Source organism: Typopeltis vanoorti, chromosome 11 (assembly GCF_054136105.1).
Source record: "Typopeltis vanoorti isolate ZY-2024b chromosome 11, IOZ_Tvanoo_1.0, whole genome shotgun sequence".
NCBI classification, from domain to species: domain Eukaryota; kingdom Metazoa; phylum Arthropoda; class Arachnida; order Uropygi; family Thelyphonidae; genus Typopeltis; species Typopeltis vanoorti.
Window position 1 is genome coordinate 26,036,920 of NC_143559.1, and position 27,099 is coordinate 26,064,018.

The 27,099-nt window shown below is 34.6% G+C and overlaps 1 protein-coding gene across 1 annotated transcript in view; it reads right to left on the reverse strand.

Annotated features, from left to right (window-relative positions):
• Positions 1-27,099, reverse strand: part of LOC150101393 (serine-arginine protein 55-like) — a 145,842-nt gene that overhangs the window by 32,332 nt on the left and 86,411 nt on the right. Inside the window, exons 4-5 of the mRNA XM_090400873.1 lie at positions 9,787-9,888; positions 6,992-7,061 (exon numbers count right to left, since the gene is read on the reverse strand). Of these exons, the coding sequence (XP_090256999.1) occupies positions 6,992-7,061; positions 9,787-9,888 (172 nt within the window). The remainder of the gene's footprint in view (positions 1-6,991; positions 7,062-9,786; positions 9,889-27,099) is intronic.

Here is a 27,099-nt window from a genome sequence, read left to right on the forward strand (position 1 = left end):
CAGAATTAAAGTCAGACTCCGTTAACAGAAAAGAATGTGCAACTGACAGAAGAGATACAGTTGTTTCTAAATAACTACTAGATGTTATATATTCAGGCAATAATGATCAGAAAAAGGAAGCAACAGCATTCAACACTAAACATGGAGACAATCCTTCTGAATGGTAAGTAAAATAGTGCTGTAGACAAACTTAAAAAGAGGAAAATGACTTGTGTCTGTGGTTGCATAGGTGGAAGAAGCAGAGCAATTTTTCAATTTAAAACCAAAGGCAGCTGGACAGGGGAAAAGTTAGTTCTAGTTAGATACCTAATTAGAACTAACTAACAGAAGAGTAGGAAATCAATACCAGACATATAGAAAGATAATGGGAAAATTTGCACAATAGAGCAAAACAAATAATAAATATCCACAAAATTTCTGTTTAGGATATGGCCTAGTAATCACTAATACAATGTTCTGATATTAAAATGAGCACAAATTAACAGAATAATATTCTTGATAATGACATCATTACACTAATTCAGAACACAAAGAATATATATATATATATATATAGTGGATTTTGATAGAGGAAGTAACCATTTCATTTCGAACAGAATAAACTGAATATTATGTTGAAAAGTAAGAAAGTTTCAAACAGAATCAGTCAAATAGCTTTCAAAGGTGAACTGCAGACTCACATACACAAAGATTATTCAAGAAAAAATAATTTCAAATTAAAACTAAAACCTTGAAGAGTCAATGAAGACTGAAGAAACTATTGACAAGATAGAAAAATCATAATGTCATGGTGAACTCAGGAAGTTAAAGAAAGCATACTGAAAGATCCCAGCATGTGTTCTGACAGAATACATGACAAATCATCTACAAGAAATTAATAGCAACTATATAGATTGACAGTTTGGTTAACCAACCTATGGCACTATCTGGGAGTAAATGCAAGTTCCTGAGGCCTCCTGGGAAGGAGTGTGTGTGAGTGACAGTTGGTGATAAAATGTATAGTTGCACATCGCCACACATGCAAAAGGGTGATTGTGAAATGCTCCACAGATGTAATAAGTGGGTGCAGTAGTCTTGTCCAGTCCAAAATCTGTTTAGATAACTCCAGGTGTCGAGGTAAGTGCGAGAGATGGAGGAGTACACCCTCAAACCAAAACATTCATAACCCCAATATGATAATGCGATATGGTGCCCTATGCTGCCATTAAATAAGCATGCACATGGGGAGATATCCAACTGCAATGACTGTCCACCAGATAAAGTGCAACTATGCAAGCATCTGCTCCATGGGCTTCAGGGATTGATGGTTGTCTGCTCGCTCTTAAGAAGTAACAACTTCTGATTAATACTTCACACCTCGGGATCCAAATGCCAAAAATGGTATCCTGAACACTATAAGAAATGAGCCTGACAAGTTATGAGAAGATTTAAAGGTGTATAACAAGGTGTCAAGAGAAAAGCTGTTCTAAGCATTTAAGATGTGAATTACAGTGAGAAGAAGGAAGTACAAGATGACTGATATAAAATCAAGTGTAATATAAGGGTGTATCTCCATCTATATCAAGAAATGGCATTATACCAGACATCAAAAATTGGAGATGCTAATCTTAGCTGTAAGCAGAAAGTAAAAAGAAAGGATTAAATATAAACAAGGACAAAACAAAAATAAGCCAGTACAAATGGAATACCAGGAAATTGATATAGTAATCCATGTTTACCTAGAACAAAGATCACAGTAGAGGATGACTAAAAAGAAATTACACATAAAACTCAAATTGGTTGGATAGCCTTTGGTAAAACAACCGTGAAGCACTCCAAGGAAACATCCCAATCTGCCTTAAGAGACAAATATTTGACGTATACTCCCAGTCATGACATATAGAAGTGAAACATACTTTGGCTAAAAAAAATTGATCGACACGTTAAGGATTATTACCCAGAGCAAAAGATCATTATTCAGTATTACCATGGAAAGATCATTACCTGGTATTACCATTCTAGAAAAAAAGTACAATACTTGGATCAGAAATTATTAAAAACTATTAAATAATAGCCATTGAAAGACTGAAATGGCAATGGGCAGGTCATATTGTGAGAAGTAGCACTCAAAAATGGACAAAGTTGATGTCACAAATTTTGCTTAAAAATCAGGAATAAGAGACAGACTAAGATCTATTAGTTTTCTGAACCAGACAAAGCATCCAATTTTCAATTTAGAAATTTATGCAGATCACTACTTGAAACTAGCGGTGTTGAGATTTATCAATATATTCAATGTTGAGTGAACTGTTTTTTTTTTTTTTAAATAAAACCCATGAAAGGTCACAAGATCTTTAACACAACAGTGAGAAAGTGACTGATGAGAACGAAATAATCTATTAATGTTTCTTATATATACTTATTAATCTACAAATACGTTCAATTCCAATTTTAAGATTGTGGGAAAACGCAGTACAGTATGGAGGAGACTGTTTCAAAGAAGAGAGATGGATGGAATGAAGGAAGATGAAAAGTTTGTTTGCCATGCTTGGAGTTGGACAGCATATTTTCAGAATGGTCAGAAGTGGAAGATCTTGAGGCTTCAATCATTTGAGTACTACAGGAGTTTCTGTAGGAGTGAAGGAGGAAGAGGAATGGAGAGTACACTCAGCACCAGCAAAACAAGATTCAGTGAAAGACTGGTTCTTATATTTCATTTTTTTAAAAAATTATCTTCAGCAATTGCCAACATTACACACAGACCTCATTGTTTGTCTCTCATTATCACAGAAGCTGAAGGGTGTTAAAAATGAAGAAAAAATGCATACAAGAAAGACCAATTGATAATCACTGGAAAAACATTTCAAGTACAATACTGAATTGTTCCTTATAATATTTTATTCGACATAATCATGATTTCATAACTTGAAGTCTCACATTTAACAGGTACTAGACTACTGGACTACATGGACTACTACAACATAGAAAATTGAGTAGTGTGATTTAGATAAGATTAAAACTTCGTATGAAATTATTTCAATCTGTATATATTCTATTTGATGGCATCATTTGAAGTACTTCTTTCAGCTAGTCACTTTTCATGCACTGTTTCTTTGAAACATTAAGAATAAATGCAATTCTATTTTATACATAACATAAAATAAATTATTGGATTTATTTTTTTAATATTCTCAATGGTGACATAAAGAAACTGATCTCAATGACTAGGCTAAAGAGAGGCTTCTTTTGCTAATGAAAAATTTCTAGAGTTAAATTTTTTTCACCTATTCTATATAACATGCACTAAGAAATTTTATAGAATGAGATGAAAAAATATTATTACATGAGCTGCTCTTTTTCAACAACCTGTCATTAGAACAAGTGGTCTATATGGCATATTAACATAACTGGCATGACAATCCCCTGCTGCATCCCCTAAAGCCAAGTATTTATGGTTAAAGTTCTGTGCTCACAAGGCCAGTTTGTCTTTTTTTGAAGGACAAAAAAAACTTGCTAATGAAAAATGAGGGTTTTACTCTCTTTGAGTTTCAGAGAGTAAACCCCCCATTTCCATGAGAGCAACTAACTTGTCATTCAATTGAAAAGATCTGAAAGCGGTGCCTAGTGTCACTGACAGGATTCAAACTTAGGCTCTTCCAAAGAGCTCACTTGTATGAATTGAGCCATGGAGGCCCCCATGTGGATTCTTAGGCGCACACGTAAACATTTTTTTATGCTACATAGCAAACTACTTTATGAAATTCTTTATGCTTATGGAAGTTTTAGGTGGATACACATAAATAGCTAGGTTTTTTTTTTTATTTACATCAAAATGATAAATGTTTAATAACTGGATTCAATATCGTAAAATGATCACATCAACTTTACAAGATGGCAATAAATAGAAATAATTCTGCATTTTTTAATTATCATATATAATTGGCATGAGGAGGGAGGAAAAGCAATGTCTTAATTGCATAAAAAAAGTCACTCCATCGGAACAGTGGAATTGCATGCAGCCTTCAATCTAGTGTCAATGTAGATGTAATGATTTCCTCAATAAATGGAAGTTTAAGTGATTTTAAATTTTATTCTCTGGTGTAAGAATTAAATATTTAATGTTTAGCAATTTTAGTTGATTTCTTTCTAGGATCAGTTTCGCAATTTTAATAAATTGTGGCGATCAATAAAACAGAAAAAAATATGAATCCACCAAGTAAATTCAATTCAATTTTGATTTTGTCACTGCTGATTTTCATGACAAAATTTGTTACAGGCATTTTGTTCAATTTAGTTAGAGAAAGATGTTGGAAGTTTATTTTTCACTTGGTTAGACTATAGTAAATTTAGTTTAATCCTTTATCCAGGTGTGAGCAAACAAAGTTTGCCCCTGAAAGTATCTTCAGGACTGGGGTAAGGTAGTACAACACCAGGCAACTCGATGCAAAGGTGGAGCAAGCAAACACCAGTCCTATCTCAGTATCACCCATTGTACTACCTTACCCCAGTCCTGAAGATACTTTCAGGCGCAAACTTTGTTTGCTCACACTTGGATAAAGGATTAAATTAAATTTACTATAGTCTAACCCAGTGAAAAATAAACTTCCAACATCTTTCTCTAAATCCAGAGTAATTTAATAAAAAGGTGGCACACCGTTTGGCAACTCCTATAGGTAGAGATGACCTTGCTAATGCTTCTGCCTGGTATCTCCACTTGGGCCTGGTTCCCACCGAAGAGACCTCAATAAAGGTTGAAACTAGTCTGGGTAGTGGCCCTTACATTAATGCATAACATTATACATATCTGCAAGGAGATGTGTTTTGCATTATGGGAGATACTGAGATAGGAGTGATGTTAACTTGCTCCACCTTTGCAACGAGTTACCTGGTGTTGTACTACCTTACCCCAGTCCTGAAGATACTTTCAGGCGCAAACTTGTTTGCTCACACTTGGATAAAGGATTAAACTAAATTTACTATTACTTTAGTTAGAGAATCCCAGAAACATGCACTGGATGTGTTTAGAAGTACATCTTCTGCATAAAGCAAAGAGCCAAATTTGATATCTCCAATTGTAATATCAAATTTAATGCCATTTTCTTTCATAATGTGATCCATATAAATGAATAAGAGTGGAGATAATGTACATCCTTGTCTTACCACTGATTATGCATCAAACCATCTTCCTGTATATCCTAACTGCCGACTTACTAATTAAATATAGACCATTATTTTTTGTATAATGTTCCATTTACTCCATGTAACTGTAGTGTATTTGAAAAATTTTTGTCTAGGTACCTTGTCTTATGCCTTTTCCAGATTTAAAAAACTTAAGTGCAGGTCCTTGTCACATTCTCATAATTGCTCAACTATTTGTTGTAAAGTGAAAATCTGATCCTGACAACCTCTATTTGGATTGAACCCATTTTGTTCTTAAAGTTTCTGTTCCACAATTTCTCTTGGCCTCTTCTCAAGTATGCTTTAATAAATCTTAACAGGAACACACAAGATGGATACCATGAGAGCTCCACTCCAATCATCCAGAATCTGACCTTCTGACCAGGCCTTTCTGAATTATGCCATGTAGTCATGCAAAACTTCTTGCGACTGAAAGCAAGTATTTCATTTAGAAATCTAAAATTTTAATGACAAAGCTCTTTGTCCATGTCACATATTCCTAATGTCCTTCCAAGTATCAATGACATGTTTAACTACTTAGGCACATATCTTAGTAAAAAATAATTTTTCTTTTGAAAATTTATAGCTGAGCACTTAAAATGGAGACAGGAGGACAGGGTGGGAATCTCTTCAATCACAATTCTTTATTCAAAAACTAAAATGCTGCTGTGTCATCTTTTTCTTGAAGCTTATATTCAAGGCCTGATAGTTGTTAAAAACTTCATGTGAGAAAAAAGTAACAGCAAACCAATAAATAGCACTGAATGGGACAACCAGAACTTTTACAGTATATAACTGGAAAAATTTTAAAGCGGGATTAAAAATAGTAACATTAAAAGAGAACTAAAGAATAGACTGAACAATAATTTGTGCAGCATGTACAATCAGATAAGTTGTACTGCATCATAAGATGCTATTGGATTTTGACAGTTTTTATAAAGAGAACTACTAATCCACTAATCCAACATTCAAATAACAGAACTTTAATTAACTGATAGTTGAACAGCACTATGTAGTCATATATTCAGTTAAACAACTAGCAAATCAATTTCCAAACAATCAGATAAACATGAGATTACTACAATGTAATGCAACTTATGCCAGCTGAGTTATTAAATTCAACCCCAACTTTACTGAGCACAAAGTGGGTGTAACATTCAGCGATTTGCAAATTTAACTTATATAATTATTAATAACATCAAAATTTCAAATTTAGTAAATTCCAAGCAAGCCATCACACACACAATAAGATCACCAGCACCTTCTAATATTTAAAGGTATAGATTACGCCTATGTTACAAGCGGTGAGATCTCTATTATTAGTTTACAGAATTTATAAATGTTTAAGTGATGGCAGCATCTTGATGACTAGTGGCATGAATTTCCTTTATGATGAATTACAGATCTCACATTTAGTAAATTAAAGAATTATATATATATATATATATATATAAGGTATTTTCAATATTCTCTAACTTAAGAGTAATTATTTTCTGAAATTTTTAAACATGAAGGCATTTTAAATTATTATATATCACATAGTCAATGATTCACATACTAGAAAATTGGTGAATTAGTGATTTCACAAAAGCATGACCCCCACATGCAAATATTAGACAAGTTTTCCAACTAAAAAAAAAGTTACTATAAAGATAAAACTGTAATAGAAATACCAGTAGAGGATTGAATACAGTTACATTAGGACTAAATGAAAAATAATACAACAAAAGAAATAATCTTTTCCAGAATTTTTTTCATTGCTTTACCTTTCATAATGGTGCAATCCTTTTAACATTCATAAGAATAAAACATTCAATATATAATGTTTACTTACTTGCCAACTGACCCCACTACTTAAATTCTGTACTATAAGCCTGTATTTTGTTCTAGTTGGAGGACCAAATCTGGAAAAAAAAAAAAAAAAAAAAAGAAAAGAAAATCAAAGGATAACACTTTTTTTCTTTATTAATGTTTATAAAGGAAACATGTCAAATAGATATTGCAGCATTTATTTGAAAAAGATTCAACAGGTATTAGAAATTGACTGGTATTTTGCATTTTTTTTTTTTTCATTTTAGAGGGCATCTTCAGAGCAGCAGCAGCATGATGGGAACTAAATCCTCATTTAATTTATTTTCCATTTCTAATCAATTCAGGACAAATGGAAGTACTGCAATAAGTTTAGCTATTTTTTAAGGAATGCCAATTATTTTCTGGACATTTCAAACTATTACTGCATAAGTCTAAAGCAATATGTACAGACAGGCACACACAGTGGTAGTTATACCTATCAATGCTTTGTAGCCACCACCAGTAGAATAATTCGAGCTAATGTGGGAGGTGGGGGGGTTCTAACCATCATCTTTGAGGCAAAAATTACAAAGTGCATAAAGCATACAGTGCTCAATCAGATTGCTGTAAAAATAAATAAACAAAAATTCAAATTGTAACTAACTTGATATATCCTAATTACCCACAGAAGTTAATTCAGAAGTCAGTCATACAAGTTTACAAAAAAAAAAAATTAAGACTGAGTGAGAAACAAAATTAATTTGAACTCATACATATGCAAATAAATAAATGGAATTTATTTATTAGAACAAACAAACAAAAATCAATTAGAACTCTTTGATCTTGATAAACGTTGTGTTTTTCCTCCCTCAACGGTGGGTCATAGAACTCTAGTTAGATAACTTGTACTTCTTTTCTTGCAAAAAAAAAAAAGTCACATGAAATTTGGAATGTGACTGTTTCTTCATTAATGTTCCCCTTTAAGCATATATTAGTTCCTCTTCTCTTTCCTTTGAAATAACAAAGCTAACTTCTTTTTAAAAAAATTTTCTTTTTTTTTTTTTTGTTGTTGTTGTTCTTATGAACACTCCTTCACAAAGAAAAGTAGGGCACAAAAAACATCTTTCTTTCACATTTAAAACATTTAACCAGAACAAGTTTCTGCTTAATGTATATTCAAAGGAACTGTGTTATTTCAGGGCAAACTATATAATCATTAGCACTGTTATCCACATTTTCAATGTAAATTTCCTTTCAAAGAAAATTCAACTATTAATTTGGATACTGTTTGCTTCCCTGTTAATGATATTCTCTTCTTTGATTCAAAAAAGGTTGGCCAGGTGATGGGTTCAAATTACACCCTGGGCATGGATGTTTGTAAAAGCGACTTATAGACGAACAGGATAGCTTTCAGTTTATAGAGCTTGATTGTAAGAAACGGATATCTGCTTTTGAGATGTGGTGTTACAGAAGACTGTTGAGGATATCATATACTGAAAGGTGTACAAATGAATGGGTGTTAGAAAAGATCAGCAGAACTTTAAGGCTTCTTAAGGATATTGACAGAAGAAAGTTAAATATTTTGGACACATAGAAAGGATGAAAGGGGGACTTCTCAGAACAGTAATAGAAGGTAAAGTTCCTGGAAAAAGAGGCAGGGGTAGACCATCAATGAGATGGATGGATGGCATGTGTGGAGTGACTAATCTTTAGAGAACTGCCACACCAGGCCTCACCAGTACATGGTGAAGCCTAGTGTGGCACATCACCGAGCATCGGAGTGACCATATGGCATCTGTAGATGAAATCAAAATTTCATAAAAAGTGCAATAAACTCATTGAATATAAAACACTAATAAATAAATACTTAACATAACAAATACTTCGGCATATACTCTGTAAAAATTAGCAATATACGAGAAGGCATGTTTCTTTCAAAACATGTGATTTTCTTAAATATAAAGAGCTAATAAGCTTCATTTCGGCGATATAAACATTATTTAAATTAAGGGGATAATAAATCCCACATTGTTTTAAAACCGAATAAGAAACTCAAAGATTGGAATCAGAGAATTTCATGCCGATATAGAAAACTATAAAGTATCGGCGACACTAGCGTTAGCCAATGCAAGTGACCCTGGTATGTAGTACAATATGCCGGACAACTCGTAGCAAAGGTGATGAAGTTCTGATCACTATTCTTAGGTAGTTTCCATAATGTAAAAACACATTTCCTAGGAAATGTATACTGTTATTAAGGCAACTCGAAGCAAAGGTGGAGCAAGCTCCCTCGCTATCCTTGATATTTTCTCCTAATGTAAAAACACACAGCTCCTAGGAGATGTAATACTGCTTTACATTATGAGGAGAGATCACTACCCAGACCGGTTTCAGCCTTTTTTGATACTTCATCAGTGAGTAGCTAGACCAATTGATACCAAAGTGTATAGCAAAAAGAACTTATATACTCTGCTGTACGCCATAATGTAACAACAGCATTTTTTCCATAATGTAATAAAAACACATTTCCTAGGAAATGTGTTTTTACATTATGGAAAATAAAAAATACCTAAGAATAGTGATCAGAACTTCACCACCTTTGCTACGAGTTGTCCGGTATATTGTACTACATACTAGGGTCACCTGCATTGGCTAATGCTAGTGTCGCCGATACTTTATAGTTTTCTATATCGACATGAAACTCTCTGATTCCAATCTTTGAGTTTCTTATTCGGTTTTAAAACAATGTGGGATTTATTATCCCCTTAATTTAAATAATGTGATTTTCTTTTTCATATTTATTAAATTTATGGAAAACTTCCTATGAAATAAAATTACCTATCTCTTCTTGGTTGTCTACGGGGTGGTGGTGGTCTACGATTTCTGAATCCCCAACGATCTCCTCCACGTGGTGAACCACGAGCATGTTCTACAGATACCCTAGAAAATAATAGGTTGGATATATTATATATATATAATACAGACAAAATAATTCTAGTTGATATTCCCCGGCAGTGACAGGCATCTTTATACAGTAATTTTCACATAAAGATTGCAATATCTTCACAAACAAAACGAAAATGAGCAAGCACATATTTTGGCAAATACTACGAGTTAAGAAAAATAACTTTAGTTTCTGAATTCTGACCTTCACATTAAGGTCATCATCTCAAGCAAGCACGCCCGCACACACACACAGAGAAAGAGAGAGAAACAATGCATTACAATTTAAATCAGTGATGGAAGTTTTTTTCACTTGGCTATGCTACTAATTATATATTTGGTTTCATCCTTTATCCAAGTGTAAGCAAACAAAGTGCACCTGAAGTATTTTCTGGACTGGGGCAACTCGTGGTAAAGGTGGAATAAGTTCTGATCACTTGCTTTAGTATCGCCCATAATGCAAAGAACATCTCCTTGCAGACATGTATAATGCTATGCATTGAGGGAAGGTCCACTACCCAGACCGGTTTCAACCTTTATTGAGGTCTCATCAGTGGGAGCCAGACCCAGAGGTTGCGATAGTAAGGTGGAAGTAATGCAGAAGTCATATCACCATATACCAGTTGCCAAAAGATATAATACCTTATTATTAAAATTCTCTAGATTAGAGATAATTGATGGAAGTTTTTTCACTTGGCTATGCTACCAATTATATATTTGGTTTAATCCTTTATCAAAGTGTAAGGAAACAAAGTTTGCACCTGAAGTATTTTCAGGACTGGGGCAACTCGTGGTAAAGGTGGAATAAGTAGTATCTCCCATAATGCAAAGCACATCTCCTTGTGGAGATGTATAATGCTATGCATTAAGGGAAGGGCCACTATATATGGTGATATGACTTCTGCATTACTTCCACCTTAGTATCACAACCTCTGGGTCTGGCTCCCACTGATTAGACCTCAATAAAGGTCGAAACCAGTCTGGATAGTGCTGTTCCCTTAATGCATAGTATTATACATGTCCACAAGGAGATGTGCTTTGCATTATGGGAGATACTAAGGCAAGTGATCAGAACTTATTCCACCTTTACCACGAGTCACACCAGTCCTGAAAATACTTCAGGCGCAAACTTTGTTTGCTTACACTTGGATAAAGGATTAAACCAAATATATAATTATTAAATCAGTGACTTGGCAAACTGTCGTAGTATTACTAATTTAGTCAACTAATACTTCTGGTGAAGTAAAAAAAAACCAATACATCAAAAGCTATACTCCTGTTTTACATTGAAAGAGATCAAATTCTTATTAACTTTTAATAAGACGGTGTTAGTGGTAGCCTAATCAGTATTCAAAATAACAAAGACTCCAGTTATTAAAAACAATATAGAGTACTACAGTACTAATCATCATAACCTGCTAGAATCTGATATTAAAATGAAGGTAAATATGTGCCATCTGTATTTTTGAGATTTTTAGGCAACAATTATTATTCATTAGGATGGCTGATTAGAATTTCATAAGTTACTCTGAATTTGTACTAATACCATGTTTTGGGATGACCTAAAGAACAGGTGTCTTTCCAGTCAATTCTGCAGTGAATATCCAGGGCATGATTGTTGGCTACATGGTGTGGTTTGTGTATTTTCTTACGTTGACTTTCTGTAAACAGAGAAAAATAGTGAACCATGTGTATTATGTATGACTAGTTATCAAGAAAGAGGTCTTCTTTTTCTAAAAATGTGAAATTATTGTAGTGCTGAATGCTCAGAATACAACAGTGAAATGTGCACATTGCAATGCAATATTTTTGACATATGCAGTCATGAATTCCTAGGAAAACAATAAGATATAAAACTTGGATCATACATTCATTATGTCTGTTTTGGCATAGTGTCTTTTCATTAATGTTCCTCACTAAGATAAACAGAATATTTATCCAAAGCATTCCCATTTACAAAATGGAAATTAATCACTCAAATTTCTATATCACTCCTAGATCAATTTTTTCACAGGCCATTTTCTATATACAAGATTCAGCACATCATCTCAAAAAATAGCATTTTCAAATCTTTGCTCAACAGAGCACATGTTATCTACTCTGATTCCCAAGCTCTCCAACAAAAATTGAACACCATCCAAATGCAACTTACTGCAGAATGGTTTCACCTCATGGAAATTTAAATGCATCTTGGACTCTTACAAGACCATCACGAAAAAACCCTGAACCTATACGGCGAGTACCTATCCCATATTATTATTACTATTGCACAGGCACCTCCATGGAGTCCTAAGACTGATCGCGCGACACCCTATCAACACTATATCCATCGTACCTCTCCTTGACCAATTAACAGATAAAGCACTTATAACTAACTCAGGCAACCTATTCCATTCATTCACCACTCTGCAAGAAAAAAATCTAGTCCTCACAGCATTGCTAATCACACTCTTACCCAACTTTCAGGGATGACCTCTTGTTCTGCTCCCTCTAGCCAAATGTTGAAACATTCCTCCTGCCATCAATCCTATAAAACCCTTGAAGTAACTTAAATGTTTCTATCATATCCTCTCTGTTTTTGCCTATCAACTAACTTCTGCAATCCACAAAGCCTCAATCTATCCTCATAGGGAGTATTCCATAGACCACTCACCATCTTGGTCATTTGCCTCTGGATCTTCTCCACCACTTCCACATCGATTTAAAGATATTCTTGAAATGAATATACTCGATTGGGTTTTAGACTCAAACACAGAAGAATTACTGTACCCAGGTCTCATCACCTGGGTTTCTTGGCGACCAGACCCGAGTACAGTAATCCGAATGTGGTTGGATCGAGGCTTTATGAAGAGAAATGATAATTCCTTGATGTCTGCTTTTTTTAGTATATTTTTCAATAACCAAGTAATCCTATGAGCTATCTGGCTACTTTAGCAATGTACTCTCTAAATTTCTACTCTACCACTACCACCAAATCTCTGGCTTCATCAATTTCCTGGAGTACAGTTCTCTAAATGTGGTACACCTGTAATCTTTGTATCCAGAAATGCATACCATTACACTTTTCCACATTAAATTGACATTCGTTATGCTTTGCCCATACTGTCAGCCTATTCAAATCATCTTGCAAGCTCTCTACATCACCTTAACTGTTCCTCTACCCAACTTTGCACCATCAGCAAACAACTGAATATCTCCCTTCAAATTATTTTCTATATTATTTATGTACAATTAAACAGCAGTGATCCAAAACAGAGAGCCGTACAGCACACTGGTCACCTGGAGGCAGGTGGCAATTGGTATCTGTCCATGAGCCACCCTTTTATCCATATCATCAGTTCATCCCCATTCACTGCAATTTGTGTAATAGTGTTCTATGTGGTATCCTGTGAAATGCCTTTGCAAAATTCAGCACTATCATTGTGTATCCATTCCCTTTATCCAACTCAGCTGTCACCCTATTATAAAATATTATTAGATTACTAAGGCATGACCTTCTGTTCAACATCATGCTGCCTCTCAGAGTATCCTTGCAGTACTTTTATCAACACTCCTGAAATACTGACTGGTCTATAATTTGCTACCACAGACTTTATGCAAAAGAGTTATTTTGTTCTCCTTCCACTCTTGGGACTTTGCCAGAGCTGAGAGTTAAATTAAGCAGCCTCAAAAGAACTGCCAGTTCCCTTGCTCATTCTCTTAAAATTTCAGCCAATATTTCATCCAATCCCACAACTGTATTTGCATTCAAATTCTGTAATATCTTAGGTACCTCTGATTCATTAACTTCTCAGATCAATCCTCATCACCTCTGCTATAATATCTTTACTTGAATGATATATTCCTTTAAAATGGTTACTCAGTAGCTCAACAATTTTGTCTGCTTCTGTTACCTTTCTACCATCTACACTCATTAAATTATCCTTCCATTTGCCACGTAATGAAAAAGCTCTTTGGGATTTCTTTTCAAAATCTGATTTTGCCCCCCTTATGGTCACCTTTAACCTTATACACCCTCTACAGCATTTTCTTCTTCTGTAACTCATGCTTAATAATGTTGCTCATCCATCTAATTCCTATCTGATTAATTGTCCGTACCTTACAATTTAATATTGCTTCCTTTAGATCAGTGATTCCGAAACTTATTTAGCTACCAGTTTTCAAATTTTAATTTCAATTCCTCATCTGTTGTTACTTCTATCAATTCTTCTTGTAATTGTAAAGATTCTTCTGTTTTTGTACTTGAAAACGAGTCCAAAACCCAATTGAGTATATTCATTTCAAGAATATCTTTAAATTGTTGGTTGAAATCGCAATGGAAAGCCTCCAAGTGCTAAGCACGTCTTCATCAGATTTTTCCACTGTTGATAGATTTGGAAACTGGCTGAATTCTCCTCGTCCTAAGTTTCATTTGTACAGGACAAATGCAGAAATAACTTTTGTTTTTATCAAATTCAGCTCATCTCCTTGGAGCTGTAGATTTGTTTCACCAAATTTGTTAAACAAGTTGGTAATAAGCTATGTCACTTTTGAAATTAACCAAGTTGGATCGTAAAGAATCATCTGTTTTCTAAAAACTGTAGCACTGAGCCAAAGAGTTTATAAAATCGATTCAAACAGGCACCCTCTGATAGCCAACGAACTTCTGTTATTCAATGAATGACTTTTGATTTTGTTGACTGCTGTAATTACATAATGTAATGACCTGTGTAGGCAATCACTCAGGTATTTGGCAACTAAATGTTGATGAATCACACAGTGTACAGTGAATACATCTGGCACCATCTCTTTAAAATATGCAATAAAACTGCAATAGCATCCTGCCATCACTGGAGCACCATCGGTAGCAACTGACAAAATATTATTTAGAGGGTTTACTTTTCCTTTAAAAAAACTCTTCCAATGCATGAAATATCCATTCTCCTTTAGTGTCAGATAGCAAATAATAATTATTGGCAAATCTTTTCTTCTTTTATGTACTGTATATATGCTAACATATATACAGTACATAAAAGAAGCATAAAAGAAACATTTCCTTTACCAGGAAATGAAGTAAGGCTTCATTTCCTGGTAAAGTAGACTCATGAAGTTGTATAGAGAGCTGGGTTGTTTATTCACATGAGTCCTCAATATCCTAGGCAATTTCATCAATTCTTCGTTGCACTTTATTATTGCTCAAAGGAATTTTCTTGATAATATCAGAGGCTGGCTTGTGGAAGTACAGCATGTATGACCTCACTACCAGCTGGTAGGATTAGTTCTTCACCAAGAACAGTCTTCTTGATTTAGCAATCAGTAAGGAAATGTAAGAGGCATCCAACCCATCAGCCTCTAGTTTGGATGCTTCTGAAAACATACCTGTCAATGTTTGTTGTTTCAAAATTTTTTCTTTAAGTGCTTGATAATAAGATAAATCCTTATCTTTTTTTATCAGCATGAACTTTTGTTAAATGTTCTTCTAGCCTTGAAGGCTTCATTATAGTCATTTGAGAAAAACTTTTTGGAAAATCAGGCACGTTGGTAATGTTTTGTTTGCAGGCGACTGAATAAAGCCATACAAATATTCGATATTATGTCTATATTTCTTCTCGAGTTCAAGCATATTATCTGTAAAAAAAAAAAAAGAGTTAAATTTACAAAATTGCTAGAGTGCAATTTCTCACATACCTAAACCAACGATTTCCGGCAGCATAAATTAAAATAAATCCCTCATTACTTTAAAGCCAGATACGAAACCTAAGAGTTTCATGCCGAAGAACTATCGGCGAGTCCAAGCATAAGTCAATACCTGGGTAGTACAACACTAGGGCAACTCAGTGCAAAGGTGGAGCTCCATCACTAAGGATAGTGATGGAGCTTGCTCCACCTTTGCTCCAAGTTTCATATCCAGCTTTAAAATAATGAGGGATTTATTATCACCTGAACTTAATAGCTAAACCAAATTATTTTTACAAGAAAAGTTATTAAAATATTCATGTGCAACCTGCTGTTTTACTGGAACAACAATAATTTGCTTCATGTGTAATCCAAGGTACCGACTAGGTATCGAATATACACTAAAATATTTTTGCACTACATCAAATTGCTAACTGCTTGTCACAATTTAGAAACAATCTAAAACTGATTTCATACATCTCACATATTTATAGTATTATACAGCAAACAAGACATAACATGCACATGTTCCTGCCGATGCATACTGGACTTGCTTGTTAAGACCTGTCGTTAGACTTCAATGCCAATCGGCTTAACTTATATTTTGTATGATTCCTTGGAAAATAACGCAACCATCATGACCTTTATGTTATACAAGTTATATCATGAAATTTTTTTTTCAGCATCTAATTTTTGTCCTTTATGTTTTTACCACCCCCATGGATTGTTCCAGCACCCCAAGGGGGCAGTACTTCCCATTTTGGGAACCACTGCTCTAGATGCTTCTTCTTAACCATCTCCCATGCACTACTAACTTCCTTCCCTTTCAGGGTTTTATGCCATGGTACAGCTTTGACCTTCCTCTTAAGTTTGTCAATCATGGGGTATATATGGAACTACAATGCCTTGTAGTTCCATATATACCCCTTGACAGAACATCACCCATGTTTTAGGATCTCTGAAGTCAAAACCACATGGTCACTTTCATCAAATGGAGGCAGTGTGGCCACCTTCATTAAGGATAAAGCTTCTGATCCTTTAGACAAACAGGACGTTCTGTTGAAAAATGACAAGAACACCAATCTTATATTAACAATAAACCAGAAAACATCTGGCCTTGAAAACATAAAATGTGCACCAATTCACATGGAGAGAAGAGGCAAGGAATAAGTAAAGTCTCATTGACTATGTTATTGTTGATAGTGATAGTTTCTCCCTGGTGCAAGGACACCAGTGTACAGAGGATCATGGAATGGATACTGAACACAATATACTATGATCCAATACTCGCCTATTACAGCAATGAAGGTTTAGGTTTGAGTGGTTATTTAAAAAGGGTGTGAAGCACTGTTAGACCAACCGAATTTAATCTGGAATGACTGTCTCTGTATTGCCAAGATTTGGGAGTCTCATAATCTTTGTTATTGTCATAAATGAGAAACAATAGTGTCCCTCTCATCCTATTTTAATTATTATTATAATTGTTTTAAATATAATATTATGCCGTGTCATTTCATTATCTAATTAAATTGAATTTTATTTCAAATCGATTAATTTTAAACTTAGGCTTGAACTGTAATCTTATTTTAACCACCCATGATTTGGCATCCGGCACATGGCTCAGCTCTGTAAATAGGTTTAACATTCTTTGTTATAGCTTCACCTTGTGATGATGATAAACAATTAGTTTCTGGTTGAAATAATTGCAGTAAAAAATTACTGCAATTATTTCAATACATGTCTAATCTTGAATTGAAATAATTGCAATTCAAGATTAGACATGTATTCTTGAATACATGTCTAATAAATATCATCTTTAGAAATTTTATCCATAAAGAAACTTCACAAACAAATCAAAGGATCTGCTATGGGCTCATTAATATCCCAAATCTGGCAAATTTATCTAGAATATTCAGAAGGGAAAAAAATCTTAAACGTTAATTCGAAATCATCATGGTAAAGTACAGAGCAAAAGTTACACTTTTTCTACATAAAATTAATAATTTCAGCTAATGGTTCACGGTCCATCAGAAACCACTGCTTATAGACTGTTATAAGCATCACTCTTTAGGCACAACACTGTTCTCAAAATTAGAGTATTGTAACTAAATCTTTGTTATCTACAGCCTGTAAAATTTGTCCATTTGAAGAATCTCTTATACAATAAATAGGAAATACGAAGTGGACTATACAATCTTATACAATGATTACTAGGAAATTCCAACTCAATGCCACATTTTCCTAAAGACAAACTCTTCCTTATTGCTACCTTGCATTTATTTAAGTTCCAAGTTCTGTAAATTAGCATACTGTGGTCAGACAAGATCAGTTAAAAAGCTCAGAACATCAAACCCATAATACACTTATTAAGCATTATAAATGTAGACTGGCTCAACATGGAATGGAATTAAGAACACTAACCATGGGATCCTTTGAGATAATCCCAAACCACTACTTAACAAATTAATATGATAACACATAGGAAAGAGTGTATAATATATTTAGTAGTCAAATATCTTAATCTAAAAATTACAGTCATCATCAGTGGCAACAGGCAGTTTGAACAAAAAGCAGAACACAATGGATAACAGAGAAAATGTATTATCTAAAAAAAAAAAAATAATAATAATGATTAATTAGAATAATTAAGTTCAATTCCATGTGAACTTAGTCAAGATTTTTTTTTTGCAATGTAGGATAGGTGTACTCTTTTCTACACTAAATCCAGTCTGCCCAAACTAATATAGGTGACAGTCACCATTTCCTCATCCACACAACTGCAACCATCATTTTGAGCACGTTACATAGATGAAATCTTAGCCACAATGGAAATACATTGCCATGAATTTCACGATGCAAATAAATAAATGAAAAACTAACTTTCCTAGACACCTTATTCTCTAGACCAGGGGTGGCCAACCTATGGCGCACTGAACCCCAGAGAAAAATTTTAAAAAATGTTGTATACGATTTATATATATATAAACACACAATTAATCCACTACTGAATTCTAGAGTGCGCACTTATTATACTTGTTTGATCTTGAAGCAACAGGCACCGGCAAATGCTGACATGCGTCACCAGTTACTCAATCAGTTTACAGCTGACTCTCGTCATAACGTTCGATGAACTTCTGATTCGATGTGAGTGAACAATTCTGTTTTTTTCGAACTTATATGTTTTTATTAACAGTTCTTTAAGTTTAAGATAAGATTTCTGTTTTCATGAAGGCTTAATATAGTTCTGTAAATTTAAAAATAACTTTTTTCATTTTGAACGCGTATGTCAAGTTCTTGCCCGCTCCCTTAATTTGCTGATACTGAAACCTGCAATTATTCGGTGTATTTGTATGTGTGTGTTTTTATGTTTTTTTTAATACAATATCTTTCCTTTTTATTTACATATCGTAGATTTATTCCTAAAATTTAACTGATCATCAGCAAAGCTTTCATAATGAGGATGTTTGGGTTGTGTGTGTAATTGCCAGCTGATCGACTGTTTTATGGCAGGAAGTGATCTCGTATTTCATTGGACATAATATATTACAAGAGAGAGACGAAAACACTATGAAAAAAATATATATATAATATTTTTAAACTTATAGAACTGCATTAGGCCATCATGAAAACAGGAATCTTATCTTAAACTTGTAGAACTGTTTTTGAATGTTCATAATGTTTAAAACCATAAAATAATTTAAATAAATTATTTAATAATAAGCTTTACTTTTTGAAGTAATTTTTTTTACAGTCAGTTACCCATTACTTTGCAAAAGAAAAGCAGAAGGTGATAGCAAACGCCAATTTAATGAACTGTGGGAAAATTAGTTCTTATTTGAGCACTCTCTCAGATAATAGAAGACATGATCTTAACAGACACTATAGAAACCATCAAGCTGAATTAGAAGAAAAACTGAAGTTAGTTCCTGGGTCTGCGTTGCAGAAAGAATAGGCAGTTAAGAAAAAGGAAGAAATAAAAAAGAGAAAATCTATTTGTGAAACGAAGTTGTGAAAGTGTGACAATGCTGGAGGCATCTTATGAAATTGCCTTTGTGTTTCTAAAATATACGCTAAAAAACGCAAGTCTTTCTCTGATGGAGAGAAGTTGTTAAGCCCTGTCTCGAAAAATTTGCAAAATGTCTTGGTGATACGAATGTTGTAAGAAAAGTAAACCAAATTGCTCTGTGTAAGCAAACAATTACAAGACACATCGAAGAACTTTCCCATGATGTTACTGAGCAATTAAAAGACCATGTTCATGCTTGTGCTTTCTTTTCTTTAGTCTTGGGTGAATCCGCTGACATATGTGATGTAGCCCCAATTAAGCATTTTTATAAGAGGAATTGATGGTAATTTTAACCTCTTTGAAGAACTTATCGGTCTTGAGTCACTTCATGAAAAAAAACCAGAGGATCAGACATATTTGACAAAGTAAAGTCATGTCTAGAGAACCAACAACTAGATTCTAGTAAGCTCATCAGTGTTTGCACTGATAAAGCACCATCAATGACAGGTAGAGTTTCTGGGACTGTAACTTTACTTGAAAGGTTTTTAGGTCATTCTCTACTAAAGTATCACTGTATTATACATGAAGAATCTCTGTGTGGAAAAACTCTAAATTTGAGGCATGTTATGATACCAGTTGTAAAGTGTGTGAATAAAATTAGAGCAAGAGGGTTAAACAGAAGAGAATTCAGAGAATATTGTGAACTGCTAGATATGGAATATGGTGATCTCATCCTTCATTGTGAGGTGCGATGGCTTTCTAAAGGACATGTTCTCAGTAGATTTTGGAAGCTGAAAGAAAGTGTTCGTAATTTTCTGGAAGAGAAGGATGAGCTGCATGAGGAAAAAGCGCCCTGTTGTGTGATGAGAAATGGCTATTTGATTTAGCATTTTTAGTTGATGTTACCAGCCACCTCAATTATCTAAATTTGAAACTGCAGGGCAAGAACAAATTGCTTCATAGCTTAGTAAATGACATCAGTGCATTCAAAATGAAATTAAAACTGTTCATCTCCCAGTTAGAAAATGGGGATTTAAGTCAATTTCCACATTTAAAAGAACATAGCGAATCTGTTGAAAATAATGGCAACTTTACAGAATATACTGAGAAACTCAGATTATTACAAGAGTCCTTTAAAATTCGTTTTAGCAACTTTGCCAAAGAAGAAGACTGCATACTTGCATTTATAAATCCCTTTTCACTTACTGAACAAAAAATCTTGATGATGCCTAGTAACATACAAATGCAACTTATTGATCTCACATAGGAAATTTAATGAAATTTAATGAACTTCCATCACTCCCAGATGCTTCTGATATTATTAATTTCTGGCGATCGTTGCCCTGTGAACATTTTCCAGAACTGAGAAAATTTGCTCAGAGTTATATCTGTCATTTTGGAACTACATACAGATGCGAACAAGCATTTTCATAAATGAAAATGATTAAAAACAAACTACAGTTGCGACTGACAGATTCAAATTTGAAAAACTATTTGATGCTTTCTGTAACTGATTTAACTCCAAACATTACAAGCTTAGCAAAAGCAAAGCAATTTCAAAAGTCAATAAAATAATTAATGTTTATCTTGTCTTTATATGAAATCCCTTTATTTAAAACTGCTAAAAGTGTCTATATTATCATATATATAATAAATCATTTTATGCATAACTGTTAAATATATCCATATTACTATATTTTAAAAGCGCTGAAAAGTGGTATACGTTTGTATGGCGCATCTTAACTAAAAAATGAAAAAATTGACACATGAACTATAAAAGGTTAGCCACCCCTGCTCTAGACCCTCATCTTCAGGCAAACTAATTACTTCCATTTATCAAACCTACCTATCCAATAGCTATCTGCTCGTTATGCTTCTCAGATTGGAAGCATGAAAATTCTTAGATCATGTCCATATACTCTAAATTTCACCAGCCACAGATAGAATTACTGGACATTAAATATTACATGAAGCTCAACGATTTCTAAGAAGAGAATATCAAATTTTTGCTTCCTATAAGCTGAGCTCAAACAACAATGAAATATGGCAGATTCCTATCCCATGAATCCTTAAAAAGTATAATCTAGTGGCTACATTCATCCTTTCAACAAACTATCATCACTGTTCTCATAGTCTAAAGATAAACAATTTCGCTATGGCTCTCTTCCTGATCGTCCAGTACTCCTATAATGCCATGAAAAAAATTTGAGAAATCGAACCTAGCACACCATAAAATTAATATCAACCATAATATCCTATAGTCTGAAATACCCTTATCTTTTTTTTTTAAATAATACATTGTCTCTATTATTAAAAAAAAAAATGAATGTTACAATACAGCTCTTAGTATTTTAAATCATCCATTCTTTCTGTTCTACTTAGTATTCAAACTGCCTGATGTTACTGATGATGACCTGTATATATATAAATTTTCAGGATGAAATATTTGGCCATTATATACATTACTTGCTAGTTTCCTTATCAAGAGATGAAATGGAAGGGGGTCTAAAATCAAGGAATTCTGGAAATGGATACAAACTCATTTACCATGGCAAGGTACCAAACTATAATTGAGTCAGTGGTATAGCCACTGGATTTCAGGAATTTATTGTAAAAATTACAAGAATAAGTGATCACACAACTGCTGTTAAATTAGTGCTTGATGAGCAACCATATATGAATATCTGGCTGTTTAAAAAATCACAGCTGTGATTTTTCAAACAGCCCTCACAATGTTGTAATAGGTTTCACGGTATAATAAGAACACAGAAGGTTAAGAAATTAACTATTTATTAACTTAAAGCTAATATTTCGCTGGTATTATATCCAGCATCTTCAGAGCACACAACACAAAGTTTGTTACAAATTCTGGAAATGGCTTCTGTTACAAATGTAAGACAATCACAATTCGGTGTAACAGTGGGGGCTAGTATAAGTGACTAACACAAGACTAAAGTCCTAATATGGCACCATCAAAAAAAAAAAAAAAATTTTGAAATAGTAGTCAAAAAAATTCAAATTGAAAAAATATAAATTTGGTCTTAGGATGACTGTCTCCCAAATCTTTGGTAGATTTATACAGCCATACTTGTTAAGGTTTGGAGTATGTTTTAAGGCTTCTGTTGATTCCAGAAACAAACTCTCTGACTTGTAGAAGCTTCTGTGCATTACTTTTGTTTCTTTCCAATTGATCCTGTGTGCAGGGGTATCCAAAGCATGGTCTGCCAGACCCGACTTACCATAGTGAAAGTGTCGGATATATTTTTTGTGTTCACTGAGGCGGATGTCCACATTTCTTCCTGTCTGTCCATAGTAGGCTTGATGGCAAGAACAGGACACTTCATAGACACCTGGATGTGATAAAGGAGTGCATTTGTCCTTAGGTGAACGGATGAGAGTTGCTAATTTTATATAAGGTTTAAATACTGTGCGTAGTTGGTGTTTGTTAAGCACCCTAGATATCTTTTCAGATGTGCCTTTAATGTATGGGATGGTGATGGTTTTGTTGTAGTCTTCTGTGGTAGATAGATGGGATTTATGGGTATCATTTAGTATGTCCGTTACTCCAAAAGATGCGCCTAAAACCAAAATAATGGCTTCCATTGAATGCGGGATTTACCACTTGCCTCCAGCCATAGCCAATAATATTAGGTTAGATGTGGCAAATATCCTTATCCATTCTAAGCCTCCCAAAAATAATATCCCACATAAAGAAATAATAGCGGTAAAAGAACTATGCAATAATAACCACATTGCAATAACCAAATCAGACAAAGGAAACGCCACTGTAGTAATGGATACAACAAAATATGAAAGCAAAATGCATGCACTGCTCCAAGACCAGTCTACATATCAAATCATAGATCGAGATCCCACCAACTCACAAAAGAATAAGGTGTGTAAGGTACTGAACAAAATCACTTCCTGGCCTAAAGAAATTGTCAAAAAACTCAAACCCATGTATGTTAAAGCACCCAGAATATTTGGTGCTCCTAAAATACACAAACAAGGTACACCTTTGCATCCTATTGTAGATAGTATAAAGAGTCCTACATATAAACTAGCTAAACATTTAGTAAAATTACTAACCACTTACACAAACAATTCTCCTTCTTTTGTTAAAAATTCTACCCACCTAAAAAGTATTTTAGAAAACCACACCTTAAATACTTCAGACCTAATGGTGAGTTTTGATATCACCTCATTATTCACTAATGTACCACTGATTGAAACACTTAACTTACTAAATTTATAATTTCCCCCAGATATATTTCGGCTATTTAAATTCACAGTACAGGCAGGTTATTTTACATGGAAAAGGAAAATATACAAACAATTAGATGGGACAGCTATGGGTTCACCCCTTTCTCCCCCCTTAGCCAACTTCTACATTGAACATCTGAAAAATTAGCTATCAACACAGCCACTCTCAAACCTAGTCTCCGGCTACGCTATGTTGACGATGTGTTTGCTATTTGGCCACATGGCCCAGACACATTGAATACATTTTTAGTGCATCTAAATAGCCAGCACCCTAAAATCCATTTTGCAATGGAACTAGAAGCCAATGACTGCCTGCCCTTCTTGGACACACTGATCACACGTCTTCCAGAAGGTTCCTTATCACTTTCGGTTTATAGAAAACCCACTCATACAGGGAGATACTTACACAAACAATCACACCATCACCCTTCTCAACAATATGGTATCTTAAAAACACTAACCCATAGAGCTAGAGCAATCTGTTCCAATGACATTGCTCTCACTGCTGAACTTTCTCACCTACATGAAACCTTCTTAATCAATGGTTATAATCCGCACAAAATAGATAACATACTATATGCTACCCATAAATCCCCTCTATCTACCACAGAAGACTACAACAAAACCATCACCATCCTATACATTAAAGGCACATCTGAAAGATATCTAGGGTGTTTAACAAACACCAACTACGCACAGTATTTAAACCTTATATAAAATTAGCAACTCTCATCCGTTCACCAAAGGACAAATGCACTCCTTTATCACATCCAGGTGTCTATGAAGTGCCCTGTTCTTGCCATCAAGCCTACTACGGACAGACAGGAAGAAATGTGGACATCTGCCTCAGTGAACACAAAAAATATATCCGACACTTTCGCTATGGTAAGTCGGGTCTGGCAGACCATGCTTTGGATACCCCTGCACACAGGATCAATTGGAAAGAAACAAAAGTAATGCACAGAAGCTTCTACAAGTCAGAGAGGTTGTTCCTGGAATCAACAGCAGCCTTAAAACATACTCCAAACCCTAACAAGTATGGCTGTATAAATCTACCAAAGATTTGGGAGACAGTCATCCTAAGACCAAATTAATATTTTTTAATTTATATTTTTTCAATTTGAATTTTTTTTGACTACTATTTCAAATTTTTTTTTTTTTTTTTTTTGATGGTGCCATATTAGGACTTTAGTCTTGTGTTGCACGCTGCAATCACTTATACTAGCCCCCACTGTTACACCGGATTGTGATTGTCTTACATTTGTAACAAACTTTGTGTTGTGTGCTCTGAAGATGCTGGATATAATACCAGCGAAATATTAGCTTTAAGTTAATAAATAGTTATTTTCTTAACTTTCTGTGTTCTTATTATACTGTGAAACCTATTACAACATGTCTGATGAACACATAAGCCTATCCAAGCCCTCACAATAACATGTGAGGGCTGTTTGGCCACTAGAGGGCTACATTGTGTGTAGTGTTTGAAGAGAGCTCCTGAAAAGATAAGTATTATTTTAAGTAATAATTGGTAAATTTGCTTGAATCTTATGTAGTATTGTTTACTTTTCGTATCTTAGCGTCTCTGTGTGATTTTTGTGTTTTCTGAGTTATTTCAATTAGTAATTTGATAAATAGGATTAATAGAGTGCAAATGGCGCCAATAAGAAGGAATTCAATGGCGTCCAGATTGTCATCTTTGTTCAAAAATTTTAATATAAAGGAGTTTATTCAGTGTACCGTTTGCGAGATGTATGCTTTGAGGAGAGCAATTGGAGTCTGGCAAGACAATGATAGTGGAGTAAATGTGTGCAGAAAGCGTAAGGAATGTGAGGATTTAAAGTGTGTTTCAGGTCGTGAGAGTGATATCGTTGTTGAAAGTCAGAATGTAGAAAATGGTGATACGAGAGGTATGAATAGCAATATTTGCGAGGTGGTACCAGATAGCTGTGAGAGTGGCGTTGCAAGTGAGAATGAAGGTAAAAATACAGAACGAATGGATTATCAGATAATAAAAATGACGAGGAAGATCGCACAGAGCGATACATAGGGTGAGTCGGCAGCTGGAGCATTGGCAAAAATGTTTACCGAGAGTACCAACTAATAAACGGCAAAAGTATGATAAGAAAAATAAGAATATTATTATTATTTATTATTATTATTGTTCCGGGAAACTCCAAGGAGTCGACAGACTCATCGAGGGAGGCCCTAACATCATGTCTGGAACAACTATTCAACATTCACACAGTATCTATCATATCTTGCCTTGAACTCATTCACGGTCGTAGCACCCACAACAGACTCTGGAAGCTTATTCCACTCATTCACCACTCTCCAAGTAAAAAACCTAGCTCTAACACCCTTGTCAACCACGCTCTTGCCCAGCTTCCATGCATGGCCCCTAGTCCTCCCACCACCAGTCATATTTTCAAAAATATCTTCTGGATCAATCTTATAAAAACCCTTCAGTAATTTGAATGTCTCAATCATATCAACCCTCCTTCGCCTATCTTCCAATTTCTGCAATCCACAAATCCTCAACCTATTCTCATAAGGTTCATTCCACAGACCTGCTATCTTCTTGGTCACTCGTCTCTGGACCCTCTCCACTTCCTCCCCATCACGAAGAAACCCTGGTGCCCATAGCTGGGCACAGAAGTCCAGATCGGGTCTTATCAAGGCTCGATACAGAGGAACAACAACTTGTTCGTCTCTGCATGTTAAAGTATTTTTCATAAGCCAAGTGATTTGGTGAGCTGTTTTAGTTACTTTTGCAATGTGCCCCCTAAACTTCAACTCCCTATCCACCAGCACTCCCAAATCCCTGGCCTCATCAATCTCCTGGAGTACGGTTCCACCTATGCAATATACTGCTGCTATTCTTTTCACCCCAAAGTGCATAACCTTACACTTTGCCACATTAAACTGACATCCATTTTTCCTAGCCCAGTCCTCCAAACTATCCAAATCATCCTGTAAAATTTTGACATCCTGTGCACTCACAATTGCTCTACCCTACTTTGCATCATCAGCAAACAAGTGAACACTTCCTCTGAAATCCTTTCCAATATCATTGAAAAGGTTTTTATCATGCTGTCGCAGATAGTTATTCCTTAATAACCGCATAAAATCACGATGATATTCTTCCACGGACTGATCCGTGGAAGAATATGATCGTGAGTGTAAACAAAATGAAAGCGTGAGTGCTGTACAGAGATTCTTTAATAAGAGGTGTGATAGATGAGAGTTTGACAAAATTGTACCAACCTGGTGCAATTAAGGATGTA